The sequence below is a fragment of the Eretmochelys imbricata genome, chromosome 4 (genome assembly GCF_965152235.1).
Source record: "Eretmochelys imbricata isolate rEreImb1 chromosome 4, rEreImb1.hap1, whole genome shotgun sequence".
Taxonomy (NCBI): Eukaryota; Metazoa; Chordata; order Testudines; family Cheloniidae; genus Eretmochelys; species Eretmochelys imbricata.
In genome coordinates this window covers 36,876,924-36,898,222 of record NC_135575.1, presented here as the reverse complement: position 1 = coordinate 36,898,222, position 21,299 = coordinate 36,876,924, and the positions used below count along the sequence as shown (strand labels likewise).

Genomic DNA, 21,299 nt, shown 5'->3' with positions numbered 1-21,299 from the left:
ATCAAAACAATTTGGCAAATTCAACCCGAATTCACAGAATGTTTGTTCACCTGAATCTTTATTTTTTTTCCCACTGGAAAAAGTTTAATAATTTTGTTCCGCTTTAGTGATAACCTGATTGACTTCACAGCCTATTCTGGAGAATACTCTCTTCCCTCCCCATTACATGGTGAAACGGTCCAGGTCTGTATAAAAGTTGGCTTCTGTACACCTGCTTTTAATGTAGACTCTCGACACTTACCACCCCACTTACGTGTATTGGAGATTTTGTGCTATGATGGGACAGCTGAAAATAACACACTTTTAATTGTGTTGCAGTCATGGAAGTGTTGTAAATTTAATTGGTGAATATGTCCCAGTGGGACTGTGGATGCGTGGCTCATCTAAGGATTGTTTTTCTCTTTTAGTTTTGAAACCTGTATATTACATCAGTGACTAAAAGTATTTGGCTACAGGTTTATCAACTCATAGTAAAATGCAGAAAATCTGCCTATACTATTCGGAGTATCTGTTAATAGAGGAGGTTGTTTCAAATCAGTAAGCAATTACAATAATATCTAGCGTTAACATTGTGCTTTTCATCAGTAAATCTCAAAGCACTTTGAAAAGGGTTAGTATCATTATCTTCATATTGCAGCTGGAGACACTGAGACATCGAGTGGTTAAAGTGACTTGCCCAAGGTCAATCAGCAGGCCAGTGGCAGATCCAGGAATACAAACTGGCTTGCAAATCTTTTTATGACCCAGAAATAAACATTGAGGATCTAAACATGGGGAAATAATTTTAATGTTGGGGGAAGAATCCAATGAATTCAGTGGGACTGCTTTTGTAACTGTTCACCAGTGGGAGTAATGGATTCATACTCTGGCTGTGAGTTTGTATTTTCACAAAACAATGGGTAGCTAGTGGTCTGATCACATGACTGAGAGCCAGAAAGCCATACATTCCAATACCGCCAATTCACTGTTTGGTCTTTGGCAAATCACTTAACACTTGTGTAGCTCAGTTTCCTTATCTGCAAAATGGGGATATTAATCCTTACCCATTTTAAAGGGTTGTTGTGAAAATTAACTAGTATTTGTAATGCAGAATATTAGTGACATAGAATATTTGTTAATGTGAGTCCCACAGAAGGGACAAACTAGCTCTAAATATTTAGCTAGTATGTTTAATAATCATGGAATCTTGTATGTTGTGGGTTTTTTTTTTATTGTACATGGTATTGAACATAAAGGGTTTGATTTTAAATGAATAGGTGTACAATTCATGCACACACTTGCTGTGATTGTGTGTGTAATTCAGTCATGTGGGAACAAATGATCATAATTAATCCTTTGCATGCACAACTGCAATAATTACAAGTAAATTGGATGCAAAATTGTGTATATATTTTGCTTATGCAATTGCATTCTTAACGGGTTTAGTAACCAGGCCCAAACCATCTTTATTTTCCTGACTTTTTATGGAACTCTTATCAACAGTCCTTCTAGTTCTCACAGTGTTTATCTCTTTTATACACAGCTACTCAACTGCACTCCCACAAGAGCCCTTCACTTCATCCTAAGGCAAAAGGAATTGTCTGTATTGTGTGATAACAGCAATTAAAGTGCTAAAGAGATTATTATAGCACCGTGTTCTTTAAAAGGGCTCCGATAATAAACTTGGGAAAAAGTTATGGAACATACACAGGAGGCACTTTCCAAAGAAAGTTCTGAAGGATTATTATGATTAGATGTCATGTACAAGAGCAGAGCAGCTCTGAAGGAGCTCTCATTACCATTCTAGGGCAATCAACATTGTGTAGTTACCTGCTTTTATTCACCAAACAAACCTTGAAAAGGTACACACAGTTGTGTGACCAACAAAGAAGTTATGTCTCATTAACTGTCCTAATGTCTCAAGATTCAGAAGGAAATCTGTTGGATTTTGGGATATCTATCGAGACATATACACAGAGGGACAGACCCCTGTGACTCTCTTTAGACACTTGGTTTCTTCTGGGAATGCTTCATCTGGAACATTTCTGTCATGGCCTTGCCATCCACAACAGGCTCAAAAAACCAAGAGTTCTTCAGGCAGAGATAGGAAATAAAATCCTTCTCCCATTGAAGTGAATGGCAAAACTCCCATTAACTTCAGTGATTTAGGATCACACCCTAATATTGGACAGGTAAGGCCAACTCTAACTGATATCAATAAGAGTTGTACCCACATTTGAATTTTCTCCTTATGGAGGAAAATGTAAGAGAAGAAAAGGCTGCTGAAGACAAACCAAGACTTGATTCTTCCTGGAGTTACAATAAAATAATAGTTTAAAAATTCTCATTACCACCATCCAAACCAAGAGAATGCCAATATAATAACCATGGGAAGACATGAAAGCTATTTTGAAATGTCTATAATGTGCTAGTTTCATTATAAAACCTACCTTGCCAAAGAAAACACATCATCCACAAGCCCGGCACGATCAGCAGAAGAGAAATACTGCACGAGGGGAGGAAGAAAAAGAAGCAAAAAGACGTTTATATTTGTAGAAGAAACAATAATTGTCAATAGATCCCAGAAACCAACCAGCTTGTAACCAAATCCAGTTAATTTAATCAGACTCACCTTTTGGTTGTTAAGCAGATTATTGGCTATGTTGTTCCAAGTTTGTGTTTCATAATTTACACGATAAAATCCAATGTGGTCTGGATTTATTTTCAGTAAAGAATTAGGGTTGCTGGGTGTTATAGTAATTCCGGTGGCTGTAAACAAATAGTAATGAAATTTTACATGCATATAAATACATGGCTGGGGGGAAATATATTCACTCCAGAAGTCATGTTTGATTTTTAACCCATATCCACAAAGGACTCAAAGCTTAATTCTAGGTTGGTTGCTCTAAAATGGCAGAGAGTAAAGATATTGATGCTACCTGTTAGCTTAGAATAAGAAATAACTGTGGTAACAGTGTGAAATCTGTATGCAAATGTTCATTATTAAAAATGGAGACTACTGATTTTAGAATAAGCATAAAGAAAATTAAGTGTTTATTGCAAAAAGAATAATCATAAAAATTATTCCTATTAATATTTATTCCAAAAGCCTCTATCAGTTCTCAGTGTTTGTATTAATCTGATTTTATATTTTACCTATTTATCCTCTAAATGTTTTTCCATTTTAGGTCTATGCATCTCTTTTTTAATTCCCCTTCCTTGATTCAGGTCCTATAGCTACAAATTAATTAAACTATAAAATAAACCAAGCCCTTACTCAAGTCTTGAGGTTCATGGAAACTCAGAATGAAGCCTAACCCTTGAGGATGATGTTCCATTCTCAAAAGTTAAACTGCTCCCACTGTGGTCAGCAGTTTTGAAAGTTCACTTAGTGCCTATTCCAGTGTCTGAAGTCAGAAGCCTTTTACTCCAATGCGTATTGACTCAGTAAATAGTATTTTTCACTTTGGATGAGCAGTGCAAGATATTTCAAGTGACTGTTCTAATTCATTGGGACAACTCTCAGTCTCCAGTGTTGTGTTGGAGAGAGTGGTGAGAGAAAATTCTTTCATGCAGTTTTCCGTTATGCATCATAACATAATGGGTAGGCTTACTTGCATTCAGAGTCTAGGATGAAAATTAAGTTAAACACAAACTTTAAAGTAATTTAAAAAACCAAAACAAACTCAACTGCAAGAGGGGAGACAGGTGCTAAATACAAAAAGAGAACAGAAGAGCTGGTAATATATTTCTGAATTTTGAAATTTTGTTGAGCAGTAGAAACTTTTCAAATTTTGAAATGTAGAATTTTGGGGAAAAAACCTAAAACTTTCATGGACATCTCCTGGGTTTTTTTGAGCAGAAAATAGCTTCAGCCAATTCCAAATATAACACAGTACTGCAGCTCCATCCACCGAAACTAAGCGACTCTAGACTTTATCACTGCAAGAGATGTATTTAGCACTATCCAGATCCAGCTTCTCCCTTAGGCTGAGATTCAGGAAAGTACATACTTAAGTCCCATTGCTGTCAGTGGGACAGCAGGCTTATAGCTAAGCAGTGTGTAGGTGCTTTTCTGAGTAGGGGTGGATTTAAGCATGTCTTAAATATTTGAATATGCAGTCCTTGCGCACACACACGCAATCATTAAAATTAAACTGAAATCTTTGTTTTAATGTGCCCCAAATTCCTCTAAACCAAATGACCAATTTTATAATAGGCTGTGTCATATTGTTTGAATAAATAAGAATAGATTTTAATTATTGGACGTAATTAGCATAATCCTGTTTATGGGAGGGGCTTATTCTCTTTCTAGGGAAGGATCTTAACTCCTTTATTCCCAAGCAGTGTGTTTCAAGCACTGAAGAGCATAAAAGTTAGTTGTTACTTTTAGTTCTTACTAAGGATATTTTTAAAGCTTTGCATGATTGTCACATTGAACCTACTGTTATTCAGAAATGAAACATTACTGAAGTTTACCTGCAGATTCTGATTTATTGTAGAATGTAACATCTGTTTCGTTCCCAGCATACCATTTCACTGGGATATTCCATGTGTAACTGAAATTATTTTAAATGAAAAAGTAAACAACTTTTGAAAGAGAACCTAAAATAACACATTTAAAATATTTTATCTATTATTATGATGATTAATAAATAATACATTTATTGTAGCACCTATAGGATCCAATTTTATTGTGCTAGGGACTGCATAAACTTACTTCTTCATAGTCAGTTTCTAAATATGTACATACCTGTGTATCTAGATATAGATATCCACTAATATATGACTAATTATCACAGATAACAAATTTTTGTTTTTTTTACCAATAGCTTGATTATTTAAATATAATATAAATTGCTTTAGGGTATCTTTCTGGCAAAAGCAATTTATAAAAATCTTGGATACAGGCAAGCTAATATAGATACTTGGTTATTTTTATTGAGCAAACCCTGCATAATTAGGACAATATTCTATTTCTAAGTTAAAATAAAAGGTTTGAAGTATCTGATAGCATTCCTCTTTTAGATATGGAGAATAGAAGTAGTTTAGTCCCTAAAACTATGAAATATGCATAATTGCTGCCAGGCCTCTGGCAGACTGAGCACAGGACTGGGAGCTATGGATTACTGAGTTTTAGTCCAAAATCTGGCATTGACTATGTGTGGTATTAAGCAAGTAACTTATGTCTTGATTTAGCAAGGTATTTAGTCACATGCCTAACTTTAGCCATAAGAGTAGTTCCATTGATCAAACCATTTTTCTGAAATCCATGGAAGGATTCACATGCTTAAATACCTTTCTGAATGAGGGCCTTAATGTCTCTGTGCCTCAGTTTCTCCATCTATAAAATGGGAATGATATTTACCCAATATCAGAGGGGTGTTGTGTGGACTAGCTAATTTCTGTACCATTCTATACTGTAAATGTGTTTGTTATAATTATACACAGTTGGAAATAGAGTCTTGTCAAGTAGTATTTCTGTATCATATCATGCTAATCTAGTAGATCACAAGGCATTTAGTTTCATGAAGTATGATTATATGCAGATGGGTGACCTTAGCATTAATGTAGAGGTTTACATGTTCAAAGTTTTGTACAGACATTAACTAATTAACCTTCACAACACCCCTGTGTGGTAAGTTGCTAAGTATTACTCTACCTGTTTTACAGATAAGAAAACAGAAGGTGATTCTTTGACAACTATACAACAAATCTGTGTCTGAGGCAGAATTAGAACTCAGGACCTCTTGATTGTTCCAATCCTGTGTTTCTTCTTTTAGACCACATTGATTCCTCCCTCCCTCACTGGGCACCAGATTGTGATATACCTTTACCCACATTAAGTAGTATCTTACTCTTTGATAAGTCTCATTGAAATCAATGGAGCAGTTGGGAAGTAAGGTACTATATAAAGTAAGGGTATCAATATCCACCCCAGAGATGTTTTTCTATCATCTTAGATACCATGTGGATAAACACCATACAAAAATTTGTGTCATTCTTCTGACTTTACTGCATTAGAACCCAGGATCAAAGGAATGATAGCTTCATTCTGGCAAGTAAGAAAATGAAGGAAGTCATGTCTCTTTGCTACCTACCAGGAGAAAGGTCAGCTCTTGTGTTACATTTTTAAATACAAAATATTTTAACAGATTTATACATATTTAACTTTTATTAGCTGTCTTTTGGAGAATTATTGCCATGGAGTTTAAAAGGGTTATTGCTTGGCCAAAAGCCTGGCTGTTGCATTTCTCCAGGAGAAAGCTGATAAAAGAGTTCCTAATACTTGTTTTGTAAATGCACTTAGTGGAGTGATTTTCCTTCAGTGTTTTAATATGTTCCTGAGATCATGTACATAAATACTTCTCTTGGGCATTAAGTACAATATCCATATCCTGTTAAGTATGTGTATTGAGGATGTGTTCCTGACATTCTATATTGCAGCCATATACTTGCCTAGCAGCACTATTTAAAGAACATGAGTTCTTGAAGTTGTATTTCTCTTTTGAGTGTTAATATACAGAACAGGACTTTCTCAGGACAGGGGCACTGTAGCCAGCTAGGGAGACCACCCCTGCAGGCTTCAGAGAACAAAATTTTATTAGACTCTGTGTCACAGCTTAGTCACAAACCCAAACCTGGAGCTGAGCTGTCACAGTTCCACTGAGGGGCACAAGGCCCCAGTGGTCTCCTCTCCCACGTCAGCACTGGCTGAGGAAGGGAGTAAAGTTTTACAGTGCACTTGGATCCTTTGCAAGGGATGAAACCTATTCCAATGAACATAATATTAGGACTTTATAATAATAATAATAATAATAATAATTAATTATATATAATAGTGTATTTTATCGCTAAGCACTTAATTAAACTTTACTTATCTAGAACTAATTTCCCCCACTACTGAGATGCAGCTGTTTCTGGAATGACTGGAGCAGTGCACAATGTACATGACTGATTAGGGCAGGACTCACGTTGGGATTTACATTAAAAGCATGATGAACACCAAGAACCTGGTGCTCTAATTCCTTTGATTATGAGGAAAGCTGGGCTTCTGGATTTGCCCACTTCTGAGCATAATGCAATGAGCCAACTTTGTGAACAGGAAGGAGCTGTTAATCTTCCATATGGCACAGAGGGAGAATTTGCAATAATGAATTTGTTTTTGGTTCAAGTCTGCACATTCTCCCCCCCCGCCCCAAATTCAAATCCAGACCAGGGCACTAGTGACCAGAAGTGTTTTTTCTGGCTGATGGCTCTTTGATCTGTGTGAAATTAGTTGTTGTCCAACGTCAAGCCCCACAAAACCACCACCACAGTTGACACCGTTTGGCAGCCTTGTTGGCAGTCTTGAGCAGAAAAGGCAAGAATTGTATCAACATGGGGACAGAACTACTCTTTTGCCTTTACAGATGGTGCTCTGTGGGTTATTGCTGAGGCACACTTGCTGGGCAGCCTGGGGAAGGCTGCATTCTTCTGTCCATGGCTGTACCTGTTTTGGTGGATAAAGTCTCCAGGGCTATAAATACAGCATTTTCAACCATCATGAAATTCACTCAGAAATATTGAAAAAAGAAAAAATATCCATATGGAACTGAAACTGCTGTGTGATCTCCATTATGCCCCGTCCTCCATACCATTTGTCCTCCCTTCCTTTTCTTCCTTTTGGATTTAGACATTTGGTGTTGTACACTGAGAGACAAAGAGCTGATGCAGTAGTTGTCCTGGGTGTGGGGAGGTATTATATAGCATCTTGTTAAGTTTTCTTGTAATTTTACTGGTTGTTGGGTTTCCCCCAAGACCTCTTCCACTTGGTCTCCCAAGAACTCAGTTCACCTCCAGTCTTGTCACTCAGGTTCCTTTTTTTGGCATAAGGCAAAGTTACGTGGAGTTGATTAGACTCAAGCAAAGGGGGTGGATGGAGTGTACCACGTATCCAAAGTTACACAGCATACCTGTTCCTTTAGACATTACATTTACTATACATTGCATTACATGTTTTGGGAGGTAACTGTACACTGAAGGTAGGGAGAACTGGTTGGGGTGTGTGTGTGTGTGTGTGTGTGTGTAAGAGAGTGAATGAATCCACATGAACATATCTATCTACAGCATCTCTCTTTCTGCTGTTCGTCTACATGACAGGCATATACAGTAAAACCTTACCCTAGTGCAGAGGTCGGTTCAGAAGTATTTGCTGAGGGGTCCAACAGAAAACGTTTCTGTGTGACCTTCAAATTAGCGTCCACACTCAATACAGGGTATCCCATCTGCCTGGTCCAGGTGTCCATCACTTCCTTCACTGGCTTACCACTTGTCTAAGAATAACAGCAGATGGTCTCACTAAGAAAGCTAAATCAGACTGAAGAGGGAATAAAACTCTCATCCTGACTGGATGGGAGACCAGAAAGGGAACAGGTTTCCCTCATTAATGTTAGGGCTTTGTTCCTAACAATTCATCAAATAAGACGGTAAGATTAGCTCAAAAATATTTTATTTGTTAAACTCTTTCATGGTGCATGTAACAAAAGAAAACTAATGAGCTGTCAACAGAGACATTTTAAATACTCTTGAAGAAAATAGGGTTAAACTAGGTCAGGGTTCAGGCAGTAGGAGGGGCAAAGAATATTCCCTGCCCTTGTGGCTTGCTCCTCTCTGTGTACTTCAAGCTCAAATGATTTTCCTCCTCTGCTGCCTTCTGAGGAGGGAGTAGAACACAGGAAGGACTAACTGAAACTCTAGCACTATTGGCGAATCTCCTCTACAGCAGAATTCCCAAACTGTGGTCTGCAAGCCAGTCCTTCCAGGTGCTCTGAAGAGAGCTGAGTTGCTGGCTCTGTCCCCCATCCTCCAGACAATTTCAGGTAGGTGCCGGTGGAAGGAAGGAGGAGGAGCCAGCACTAGGGACTGCTGTTATAATGATGGAGCTGCCCCCTCCTTTCCTCTTTACCCACAAACTCAAGTGCAGCTGCGTCTCCGACTGGGGCCATGGGACTTTACCAGTGCCCCTCCAACCCACCATGTGCTGGATGGAAAGGAGCCAGGTTTAAGGTGTTGTTCTCCAGGGCTAGAAGGTTCTGTGAGCAGCAGAGAGGGAGAAGAGAACAAGGAGAGAGCCAGGCTGGGCAGACGAGAGCCTGGGACTAGAGGGAGGGCAGGAGGAGACACTAATGCAGAAGTTGGGCATAATGGCTATCAGGAACCTGGGTGAGGGAGGGGGAGAGGAAGGCATGTGGTGTCTGAGTAAGGAGCTGGGAACTTGGAGAGGCAGAAAACAGGTGGGCCTCAGGAGGCAACTGGGGAGCAGGATAGGAGGAAAGCACCAAAACCTGGGGACAAGGACGGAACCAAGATCTGGTGGGAAATAAGGGAGCAGAAGGGATCCAGGGTAGTTAAACTGGCAGTCATACTAAGTGTTTAGATCGGTGGTTCTCAACCAGGGGTATACGTGCCCTTGGGAGTATGCAGAGGTCTTCCAGGGGGTATATCAACTCATATTTGTGTAGTTTTACAACAGGCTACATAAAAAGCACGAGCGAAATCAGTACAAACTAACATACTGACAATGACTTGTTTATACTGCTCTATAAACTACACTGAAACGTAAGTAGAATATTTATATTCCAATTAATATAATATATTATATTATAAATTATATTACATATAATTATATGGTAAAAATGAGGAAGTGAGCAATTTTTCAGTAATAGTCTGCTGTGATACGTTTGTATTTTTATGTTTGATTTTGTAAGCAAGCCATTTTAAGTGAGATGAAAGTTGGGGGTACGCAAGACAATCAGACTCCTGAAAGGGGTACAGTAGTCTGGAAAGGTTGAGACCCACTGGCTTAAATACTGTTGTGATGAGCGCTATAGAAAACACTACTATAGAAAGAATCATGTTAGGGGAGCGTGTGTGTGCATTTAAAGGAGACTGATGTGGGCAGATAGGTTGGAAGGGTTGCAATTTCTTGTGTATGTGCGTAAAGAATTGTTTTGCTCGATCAGTTTCCCCTCACTTGCTCCCAGTTCCAACCCACACCCAAGCAATTTTCCCATGCCAAAAATGAGTATTGTATTTACTAGAGGGATGAGATTTGGAGTTTGCTGTGCTGGGGGAGGCTGCCTGGGATATGATCTCTCTACTAACAAGATTCACAATATGAAAAAGTTTTGGAAACCCTGCTCTGTAGGATGAGTACAGAAACCTTTAATAGCAAGGGTATTAATTGTTACAGACCATACCTGTGCCAGGGATTCCCAGAAATCATCTGTCTTTGCATTCCGGAAATGGTATTTCTTTAGGTAGTCCTAGAAAAAGAGAGAAGAAAGTGTTTTAAATAGTTGCATGTCCTTCCTCACCTGTCAAAACAATGCACATATTGTAATGTTATCTGTAGAACTAATGTGCAGAATTCCTTCCTAAGAGTGGTGTTGTTCCTAACCAGCAAATGCTTTGAGATATATGTACATTTGTTTATTTCACTGCTTTCTGCACAGATGGAAAGTGGAAACACTTTCCAAATGCAGGGTCCACAGGTTGTTCTAAAAAGGAGATCTCAGAGATATCTACTCCTCCCTGTATAAATGCAGGGTGGGAGCAGTTGTTCCCACTCTTCTGCCTTTGGGAAAGCCAGAAACATTGAGAAATGATTGCACACTGAATTATAAGTGTCCAAAATATTAGTCCATATGACTTACAAACACCATTTACCAGAGAAAATTTGGAGGGCATGAAAGATCTTAATGTCAGCCAGGATGAAGTGTGATTTAATTTCTACACGGTCCAAAGAGAACCAACCTCTTCTTCCTTCTGGAAGCTAAGTTTGGGTCCATTGTTTTTATCAAAGTTTTATTAATTTATATGTCTCAATTTAAAAACAGACCAAATCAGCAAAAACACAGCTGCTCACTGATGAGACATTTGAAAGGGTGGAATAAAGTTTCCCCATCATCCCTGTCGTCTTTGTCTGCAATAAATCAAATGGAACCATATTAATCCAAAAGCATTTCGTACTTCCCAAAGGACAGGCCTATTCTTTAGGCGGGGAGTCAATATTTTCCAACATGATACATTAATGTGCAATATATTAATCCTTGGAGAGGGCCCTAGACTTTTTCTTTGTTTACTTGAGTGGAGAAAATGTAGTTTGTTGTAAATTTCTGTCTTATTAAATAGGTCACAAAAAGTTATTTTAGGGGTGTCTAAAAGTGGAAATCAAAGTTGAACTATGATAATTTGGACAACTGCATTCTGTGATCGAAATGTTAAAGGTTTAACTGATAACTAATAATTTGCTATTTAATGATTTGCTGTTATGCTTAAGTATTGAATGCTAGAATATGCTATCCCCCAGTTCAGTGCTACTCTGAGACTGAGACACATCAAGTAGTACGTGGTATTTTCTTTCCTAGCCTGCCTACAGAATGTTAGGTAGGTGGTGCTGTTTGTTTCAATCTCAGCCACAGCTGTTCCTGTGCTTTTATAGGGAAGTGGGTAAACAGGAAGTATTTATCACGGCAGCTTGTGCCTATAATGTGGAGTGTGATTGAATATTCCTGTCTATGTAGGACTGTCCTTACGGATTGTATGGAAATGTTTTTGCTGTGGTTTCAATATAATCAGTCAGCTGGCCAGCCAGGATGTTCTCCCAGCCCCTTCGTATCTTAGCCCTGTCAATTCTAGCTTGGGAGCAGTGATGAGAGCACTAGTGTAAACGGGGCTCAAGCATCTGGCATCAGGCATGACCATATTCTGAAGATTCACTTTGAGGACTAGCTCAATTGTGAGAGATTTCTTGAAAAATGCCAGTGTAGCAGCTCAGAGATCTTTGGGGGAAGAGGAGGAGGTAGGTTGTTTGTGTGTGTGGGATAAGAACATATTTAATAACCCAGGAAACAAAGGCATCGTGATTAATTATTTAAAGATTTCAGAGAACAGCAGTTATGCTCTCTATTTTTGGAGAGGACCCCAAGTTCTCCAATTTTCTGTTTTGTGTGTATGGTAGTTGTCATATATCCTAACAACATATCCTAGCCTCTTGGTAGGGTTAAAGTGAAAGAGGGCTGTGGGGTTATTTATTTATTTATTTATTTATTTTTCCAGGGCAAATTAGCACCATGCATCTGGATTGACAGATGTGGAGTCACTCTGTTTTCAGGCTCTGGCTTTCCTAATTGCTCTGAAAGAGGAGTTTGTAATGGCCTTCAACTTTTTGCAGGTGCCAAGTGAATCAAGATTTGTAAAGCCTTCAGACAGATTTTTGTAAACGGCATAGCACAACTGGGTGGTCTGGAGGTACTTGGTGTTAGGAAGATGCAGGAGTGCTTTGGTAGCTGGGTGACTAGGTTCTAGTTATTACAGATAAGAGCATGGGGATAGAGTATTAAGGAGGAATCAGGAGGGTATTGTTAGATATCATGTGCCTAGGGCAGGGGTTCTCAAACTGGGGGTCAGAACCCCTTGGGGTCGCGTGGTTATTATATGGGGGGGTTGGGAGCTGTCAGCCTCCACCCCAAACCCCTCTTCGCATCCAGCATTTATAATGGGGTTAAATATATAAAAAATGTTTTTAATTTATAAAGGGTGGGGGGGTCATATTGAGAGGCTTGCTGTTTGAAAGGAACAGGAGTACTTATGGCACCTTAAAGACTAACAAATTTATTTGAGCATAACCTTTCGTGGGCTACAGCCCACTTCATCAGATGTTGTAGCCCACGAAAGGTTATGCTCAAATACATTTGTTAGTCTCTAAGGTGCCACAAGTATTCCTGTTCTTTTTGTGGATACAGACTAACACAGCTGCTACTCTGAAACCTGTCATTATGCAAAGTATTTGAAAGGGGTCACCAGTACAAAAGTTTGAGAACCACTGGCCTAGAGTCATCACTGGCTGGTCTTCAAACACACATACAGCCCTGCAGTTCAAATTCCAATTCATTGTGAGTATGAATTTCCACTTAACATTGCTACCTAGTCCCACTGCAAAAGGTTCCATAACTTCTATATCATTACCAAGCTGTACCACCATGCTGGAAATTTGTTTAACCTAGCTTTTATTGTCTACACAGCTTTTTCAGATGCAGTTGAAGGAGTTAGTGTATCTATAGCCTGAAAAAATTAAAATTTATATTAATTGGAGTAAATGTTAGTATATAAATGTTAGGAATAAATGTTTTAGTACAGAAATAGTTATCTAAAATTCTAATGAGAACATCAAAAGCGAACATATCACATTCATTTTTCTGAGTAAAATCTTTCCCTTTGCCACATATGGTTTATTTTTGTTTCTGGCATGTTTTACTGTAGTTCATACCTGACATCCTTTTTGAAAATTTGCTGGTGTAATCCAATCTTGAAGCATTCTGAGAATTGATGCTCCCTACATACAAAAAGAAAGGGAATAAGGTCATTTCACACCTTTTTAAAAACTAGATTCTCATTACTTTAAAAGACTTCACTAGAGTTTATATTTCATTGAGCAAAAATAGAAGTAATCTATAGGGATAAAAATTTAGTTCCTTATTTCTGCAGAGCATTCTCTCTCACTCTCTCACACACACACTCCTGCCATGATTTCAGATCCTGTTGTGAGACTTTGAATAAGAAATTAGAAGCCTTTAAAATGCTGAAAATCTGCAGTTTTAGATTGTACATTGGCTCAACTCAAGGCTTAAATTATGCTGGAATGATGACCTGGCATAAAAATACCAGCCTCTGAAGCAGATTGACAGGCTCTGTGACACTTACTCCAAAGAAAAGATCTTGGTGGGCAGGAGAAGACAAAGTGAGATAGGGGCCTTGGAAAAGGAAGAGGGTGGGGGAAGACACCAAGGTAGAAGAGAGAAATAAAAACGGACAGAGGAAATAACAGACAGGTGGAAGAGAGAGAATGGGACAGCCACAAAAAGAAGGAAAGGAAAATAAACAAGACCCAGCATACCACTTAAAGGTTAGTAAATTTTATTTCCCTGGCAGAGAAAAAGGATAGCTGAAAAAATATTTTGAACTTTAAAAAAACAACTCACTGTCCCATGAGATTAGCACTTATATCAGTCCTCAGTAAGCCTTGACTCCATTCTTTATATTACTAGGGATGACAATTTGGACACACCAGTGTCACTGGAGTGGTCGTTAACATTGAGTAGACTTATGCAATCGTTAGGACTTGTCTATACTAAGACTTAGCGCACAGCAACCCAGGGTATGAATATACAGTGCACTAGCCTGCTGCATGCTGAATGGCCATGTGGACCGTGCTACCATGCACTAAAAGTTCCATAGCATGCTTTGATGTAGAGCAGTGGTTTCAAACAGCAATAGACAAGTCCTTAATTTGGAGACTTTCTTTTCCAATGTATTGTTGCAGTTCTCAATCTGGCCGGCAGATGACTCTTTTCCAATACAAAAATAGCTTTATTTGTTATATAAATTGGAGAGGTTGACAAGCATCAGAACTGATTACTTATACAGACTACGAGGTCACTTTTATAAACAATGTAGAACAGTGTTTCTGATCCTCATAACCCTCCTGACTGCCTTTTGCAATCCCCTTGAGGTTGTGACAATGGAGAACAACACCACAAGTTATATAAACCCAGTTGTTTGCATCACTTTTCTCTCATTTGGGCCAGATCTTCAATTTACACTAAATGGAATAGCTCAGATGAAGTAAATAAAGAGACGCTGATTTATACCAGCTGAGTAGCTGACCCTTTTTTATTTTTTTGTAAACATACATGCTATCAGCATATTTTTATCATTGCTAGCCTATGCCAGAGATATTGTGTGGTTGCACATGTGTAAATTGGGAAGTTTTGGTACCTATAGTTCTTTAGCCACAGGGTTCAGAAATGCTGAGACTCTCAAGCTCTTTCTGAAATAGTCTTATTTAAAATATTTCCTCTGAAAATTTTTTATCAATATTAGAGCTAAAAATATTATGGAAAATTCAGCTGTTATATGAAGACAATGTATTAGACTGTTAAACTGTGAGAGAGATGAAGTGTGATAATTCAAGTGCAAATCTCAAAACAACTTTAACTGTGGAGTCACTAATACCAGCTCTATTATATGGTCAAACTGTCTTTTACCTAACTAGAGACAAGTGGGCGAGTTAATACCTTTTATTGGACCAACTTCTGTTGGTGAGAGAGACAAGCTTTTGAGCTTCCACAGAGCTATTCTTCAGGAGCCAGGGATATAATTTATCTTGAATCTGAGTATCCTCACTTTGTAGATTTAACTTGGATGATTCTTATTGTCTGTAGGTAAATCTCCGATGATAAGATTAGTTGGCTTCCTTTCAGGTAACGCTCAAAATAATTAAGAAAACCTCTTCTGAGAGTGTGTGACAGTTGACAACACACCATTTGGAACTCAATGTCAATTTAATCAGAACACATAAAGAAGAACTCATGAAGAAGAACTTTGTGGAAGCTCAAGAGCTTTTGTCTCTCACCACAGGCGCTGGCTTTTGTTTTTGCCAGTGGGTGCTCCTCTCCACCCCTTTTCCCCCCAAGCAAGTGGGGGTGGGTCCTTGGGGTGGAGTGGGGGGGCAGGGCCATGGTCCTGGCACCAGGGCCCACAAAAGATTAATCTGGCCCTGCGGGTGTTCCCTGGTTTTTTTCGGTAGATACTTGAGCACACACAGAGTCAGCACCGATGTCTCTCACCAACAGAAGTTGGTCCAGTAAAAGATATTACCTCACCCACCTTGTCTCTCTGATACCCTGCAACTGACACACCTACATCCACACTGCATTTTACCTAATTTGACTTTTCTACCTATGTTGTGCCCTATCAATCAGATACTGACCAGGTATGTAATTACAGAGTGTGCTGTGATGACTCCATAGACCCTAAAAAATTCATTGCATCTTTAGATTGTATAAGCATTTATACGTGTTCTGATTAAGTTGACATTAAGTTCCAAATTGCGCGTTAATTGTCAACTGTCATACAATTTCATAAGAGGTTTTCTTAGTTTTAATATTGAAAATATATCCCTGTCTCACTGTTCCCAAACATGGCAGATTTCAGAGTAGCAGCCGTGTTAGTCTGTATTCGCAAAAAGAAAAGGAGTACTAGTGGCACCTTAGAGACTAACCAATTTATTTGAGCATGAGCTTTCGTGAGCATCCGATGAAGTGAGCTGTAGCTCACGAAAGCTTATGCTCAAATAAATTGGTTAGTCTCTAAGGTGCCACTAGTACTCCTTTTCTTTTTCCAAAATAGTGGTTTATCTTAAAACATTCAATTTTGTGGCAACTATGTAGGCACAAAGGGGAGGATGAATTAAAGATGGGAGTTTTCTATTCAGTTTCTTATACAGCACAGTTGTCATAAATATAAAGGGAAGGGTAAACCCCTTTGAAATCCCTCCTGGCCAGGGGAAAGCTCCTCTCACCTGTAAAGGGTTAAGAAGCTAAAGGTAACCTCGCTGGCACCTGACCAAAATGACCAATGAGGGGACAAGATACTTTCAAAAGCTGGGAGGAGGGAGAGAAACAAAGGGTCTGTGTCTGTCTGTATGCTGTGCTTGGCCAGGGATAGACCAGGAATGGAGTCTTAGAACTTTTAGTAAGTAATCTAGCTAGGTATGTGTTAGATTATGATTTCTTTAAATGGCTGAGAAAAGAATTGTGCTGAATAGAATAACTATTTCTGTCTGTGTATCTTTTTTGTAACTTAAGGTTTTGCCTAGAGGGGTTCTCTATGTTTTTGAATCTAATTACCCTGTAAGATATCTACCATCCTGATTTTACAGGGGGGATTTCTTCATTTCTATTTACTTCTATTTTCTATTAAAAGTCTTCTTGTAAAAAACTGAATGTTTTTTCATTGTTCTCAGATCCAAGGGTTTGGGTCTGTGGTCACCTATGCAAATTGGTGAGGCTTTTTATCCAACATTTCCCAGGAAAGGGGGGGTGCAAGTGTTGGGAGGATTGTTCATTGTTCTTAAGATCCAAGGGTCTGGGTCTGTAGTCACCTAGGCAAATTGGTGAGGCTTTTTACCAAACCTTGTCCAGGAAGTGGGGTGCAGGGTTTTGGGAAGTATTTTGGGGGGAAAGACGCGTCCAAACAGCTCTTCCCCAGTAACCAGTATTAGTTTGGTGGTGGTAGCGGCCATTCCAAGGACCACGGGTGGAATACTTTGTACCTTGGGGAAGTTTTGACCTAAGCTGGTAAAGATAAGCTTAGGAGGTTTTTCATGCAGGTCCCCACATCTGTACCCTAGAGTTCAGAGTGGGGGAGGAACCTTGACATGGTGGCATAGTGGTGGGATTAACCTGAAATCATTTTGAGATCCAGTTGAGATTTTTTGAACTAGAAATACAGATTTTAAAAAGGAATTTTTTTTTTCCTTTGGAAAGCAGTTGAAACTGAAAGCAGATTGTTTTTCTCTGCTTTGTGGCCAAGCAGAGACAAAAGGGGATTATCTTGTGAATTGCAGGTTTTCTTTGCCTGGAGGCAGGGTACTTAACTCCTGCAGGGAAATTCACAGTCTTCCAACCCAGAGGTTTTTTTTTTTTCCTTCCTAAAAGTAAATAGGGGGTGTGTGCTCTACCCATTTGCCTGGAGACAAAAGTGGCAAGGGTTGTTTTTTTTTGGATTTTGATTTTTTTGTTTTACAAGGAGCACAGGTTTGAAAGGGAATTTTTTTTTTCTTTGGGCTGGGTAAGCAGGTTTCCAAGTAGCTGGAGGTTTTTTGCTTTAAGTTGGGCCCAGAGCAGAGACAAGGGAATTGTCTTTTTCTGTAGGCTGACAATCACTATCAGAGAATAGGTATTCTATTCCAGCACAGCAAAATTTTTCAGCCAAGTTTTGTTTGTTTATTTCTAAACCTCGGGTGTAAAGTTAGTTAAAAACAGAGAGGTTAGAATGACCAAATCCTCAGCTCGACTACAGCTGGAATTAGCCAAATTTCAGGCTGAGGAAAGACAAAGGGAACATGAAAGACAGATAGAACTCATGCAGCTGAAGAAGGAACAAGAAAGGGAGGCAGCGAGAGAAGCAGAACAACACCAAGCGGCTGCTCACAGGAGAGCTATGGAAGCGAGGGACAAAGAACTGGAGGAGAAGGAAAAAGAGAGGAAGTATGTGGAGGAGATGGAGAAGATAAAGGCTCAGCAGAATATGCCAACAAACCCTAGTAATCCTTCTCCAAGTACCACTTCCCGTCCCAGAAAGTTCCCCACCTACAAGGCAGGCGATGATACTGAGGCCTTCCTAGAAAACTTCGAAAGGGCCTGCCTTGGGTACAACATCTCTACTGACCAATACATGGTAGAGCTGAGGCCGCAGCTCAGTGGACCCTTAGCTGAGGTGGCAGCTGAAATGCCTAAAGAACACATGAACAAGTATGAACTGTTTAAATCCAAGGCGAGAGTCAGAATGGGGATAACACCCGAGCAGTCTCGTCGGAGGTTCAGAGCCCTAAGGTGGAAACCAGACATGTCATTTACCCGACATGCCTACCACATTGTGAAACATTGGGATGCCTGGATATCAGGAGCAAGTGTTGAATCTCCAGTAAATTTGCCCTTCCTAATGCAAATGGAACAATTCTTAGAGGGTGTTCCTGAGGAAATAGAAAGATACATCCTAGATGGGAAACCCAAAACTGTAATCGAGGCAGGAGAGATTGGAGCCAGATGGGTGGAGGTGGCAGAGAAGAAGAAAACTGGTCGCAGTTGGAGCGAAGACCAGAAGGGACCACCCCAGACCACACCCTATTACCGGGGGCCGCCCAAGGCCCCACCTACCTCCCAAAGAACCCTCCAGACCCCTTATCGTCCTGCCACCCCGTTCTCCAGCAACCCTCCTCGCCCCAGTGACCCGTCAGCTGGACGATGTTTTAAATGTAACGAGCTGGGGCATGTAAAGGCCAACTGCCCCAAGAACCCCAACAGATTACAGTTCATTGCACCGGAATCACACCAGAGGTCCACAGGCCCAGATACCTCCCAGATACCCTTGGAGCGGAGGGAAACTGTGAGTGTGGGCGGGAAGAAGGTCACCGCGTGGAGGGACACCGGAGCACAAGTGTCAGCTATCCATGCTTCCTTAGTGGACCCCAATTTAATCAACCCAGAGATCCAAGTGACGATTCAACCCTTCAAGTCCAACTCTTTCAATTTGCCTACAGCCAAGTTGCCTGTCCAGTACAAGGGCTGGTCAGGAATGTGGACTTTTGCAGTCTATGATGATTATCCCATCCCCATGCTGTTGGGGGAAGACTTGGCCAATCATGTGAAGCAGGCCAAGAGGGTGGGAATGGTCACCCGCAGCCAGGCTAAACAAGCCGTGAGGCCTAGCTCTGTTCCGGAAACTTCTATCAGGACCCAGTCAGAGGTGATGGACCCGGACCCCAGGCCAATGTCTGCAACAGCAGTAGTGGATCCAGTCCCAGAGACCCAGACGGAACCAGTCCCAGAACCGGAACCAGCCGAACAACCAACACCAGACCCCGTGCCAGCACTGAATCCAGTACTTGCAACCTCAACACCAGAGGGCCCCACCGAACCTGAACTGGCAGCAGCCGATAACCCTACACAAGAGGCTCAGCCGGAGCCTGAATCCCAACCTAGTGCACCAGCGGAGAGCGGTTCACAGTCAACAGAAACAGCTCCATCCCCTATATCGCTTCCAGAGGGACCAAGCCTAGGTCCACAATCCAATGAGGAACTGATGTCCCCAGCATCAAGGGAACAGTTCCAGACCGAACAGGAAGCAGATGAAAGCCTCCAGAGAGCTTGGACGGCGGCACGGAGCAACCCACCGCCTCTCAGCTCTTCTAATCGATCCAGGTTTGTTGTAGAAAGAGGACTTTTATACAAGGAAACTCTTTCTGGTGGACACCAGGAAGACTGGCATCCTCAGAGACAGTTGGTAGTTCCAACTAAATACCGGGCCAAGCTCTTGAGCTTAGCCCACGATCACCCTAGTGGCCATGCTGGGGTGAACAGGACCAAAGACCGTTTGGGGGGGTCATTCCACTGGGAGGGAATGGGCAAGGATGTTTCTACCTATGTCCAGTCTTGTGAGGTGTGCCAAAGAGTGGGAAAACCCCAAGACCAGGTCAAAGCCCCTCTACAACCACTCCCCATCATTGAAGTTCCATTTCAGCGAGTAGCTGTGGATATTCTGGGTCCTTTTCCGAAAAAGACAGCCAGAGGAAAGCAGTACATACTGACTTTCATGGATTTTGCCACCCGATGGCCGGAAGCAGTAGCTCTAAGCAACACCAGGGCTAAAAGTGTATGCCAGGCACTAGCAGACATTTTTACCAGGGTAGGTTGGCCCTCCGACATCCTCACAGATGCAGGGACTAATTTCCTGGCAGGAACTATGAAAAACCTTTGGGAAGCTCATGGGGTAAATCACTTGGTTGCCACTCCTTACCACCATCAAACAAATGGCATGGTGGAGAAGTTTAATGGAACTTTGGGGGCCATGATACGTAAATTCGTAAATGAGCACTCCAATGATTGGGACCTAGTGTTGCAGCAGTTGCTCTTTGCCTACAGAGCTGTACCACATCCCAGTTTAGGGTTTTCCCCATTTGAACTTGTATATGGCCGTGAGGTTAAGGGGCCATTGCAGTTGGTGAAGCAGCAATGGGAGGGATTTACACCTTCTCCAGGAACTAACATTCTGGACTTTGTAACCAACCTACAAAACACCCTCCGAACCTCTTTAGCCCTTGCTAAAGAAAACTTACAGGATGCTCAAAAAGAGCAAAAAGCCTGGTATGATAAACATGCCAGAGAGCGTTCCTTCAAAGTAGGAGACCAGGTCATGGTCTTAAGGGCGCTCCAGGCCCATAAAATGGAAGTATCGTGGGAAGGACCATTCATGGTCCAGGAGCGCCTGGGAGCTGTTAATTATCTCATAGCATTCCCCACCTCCAACCGAAAGCCTAAGGTGTACCATATTAATTCTCTAAAGCCCTTTTATTCCAGAGAATTAAAGGTTTGTCAGTTTACAGCCCAGGGAGAAGATGATGCTGAGTGGCCTGAAGGTGTCTACTACGAAGGGAAATGTGCTGGTGGTGTGGAAGAGGTGAACCTCTCCATGACCCTTGGGCGTATGCAGCGACAGCAGATCCAGGAGCTGTGCACTAGCTACGCGCCAACGTTCTCAGCCACCCCAGGACTGACTGAACGGGCATACCACTCCATTGACACAGGTAATGCTCACCCAATTAGGGTCCAACCTTACCGGGTGTCTCCTCAAGCTAAAACTGCTATAGAACGGGAGATCCAGGATATGTTACAGATAGGTGTAATCCGCCCCTCTGAAAGTGCATGGGCATCTCC

At 40.9% G+C, this 21,299-nt stretch overlaps 1 protein-coding gene across 1 annotated transcript in view; it reads right to left on the bottom strand.

Moving 5' to 3' along the window:
- Positions 1 to 21,299, bottom strand: part of ENPEP (glutamyl aminopeptidase) — a 54,100-nt gene that overhangs the window by 6,539 nt on the left and 26,262 nt on the right. The window contains exons 8-13 of the mRNA XM_077814406.1: positions 13,292 to 13,357; positions 10,221 to 10,286; positions 8,143 to 8,294; positions 4,459 to 4,538; positions 2,612 to 2,748; positions 2,430 to 2,485 (exon numbers count right to left, since the gene is read on the bottom strand). Of these exons, the coding sequence (XP_077670532.1) occupies positions 2,430 to 2,485; positions 2,612 to 2,748; positions 4,459 to 4,538; positions 8,143 to 8,294; positions 10,221 to 10,286; positions 13,292 to 13,357 (557 nt within the window). The remainder of the gene's footprint in view (positions 1 to 2,429; positions 2,486 to 2,611; positions 2,749 to 4,458; positions 4,539 to 8,142; positions 8,295 to 10,220; positions 10,287 to 13,291; positions 13,358 to 21,299) is intronic.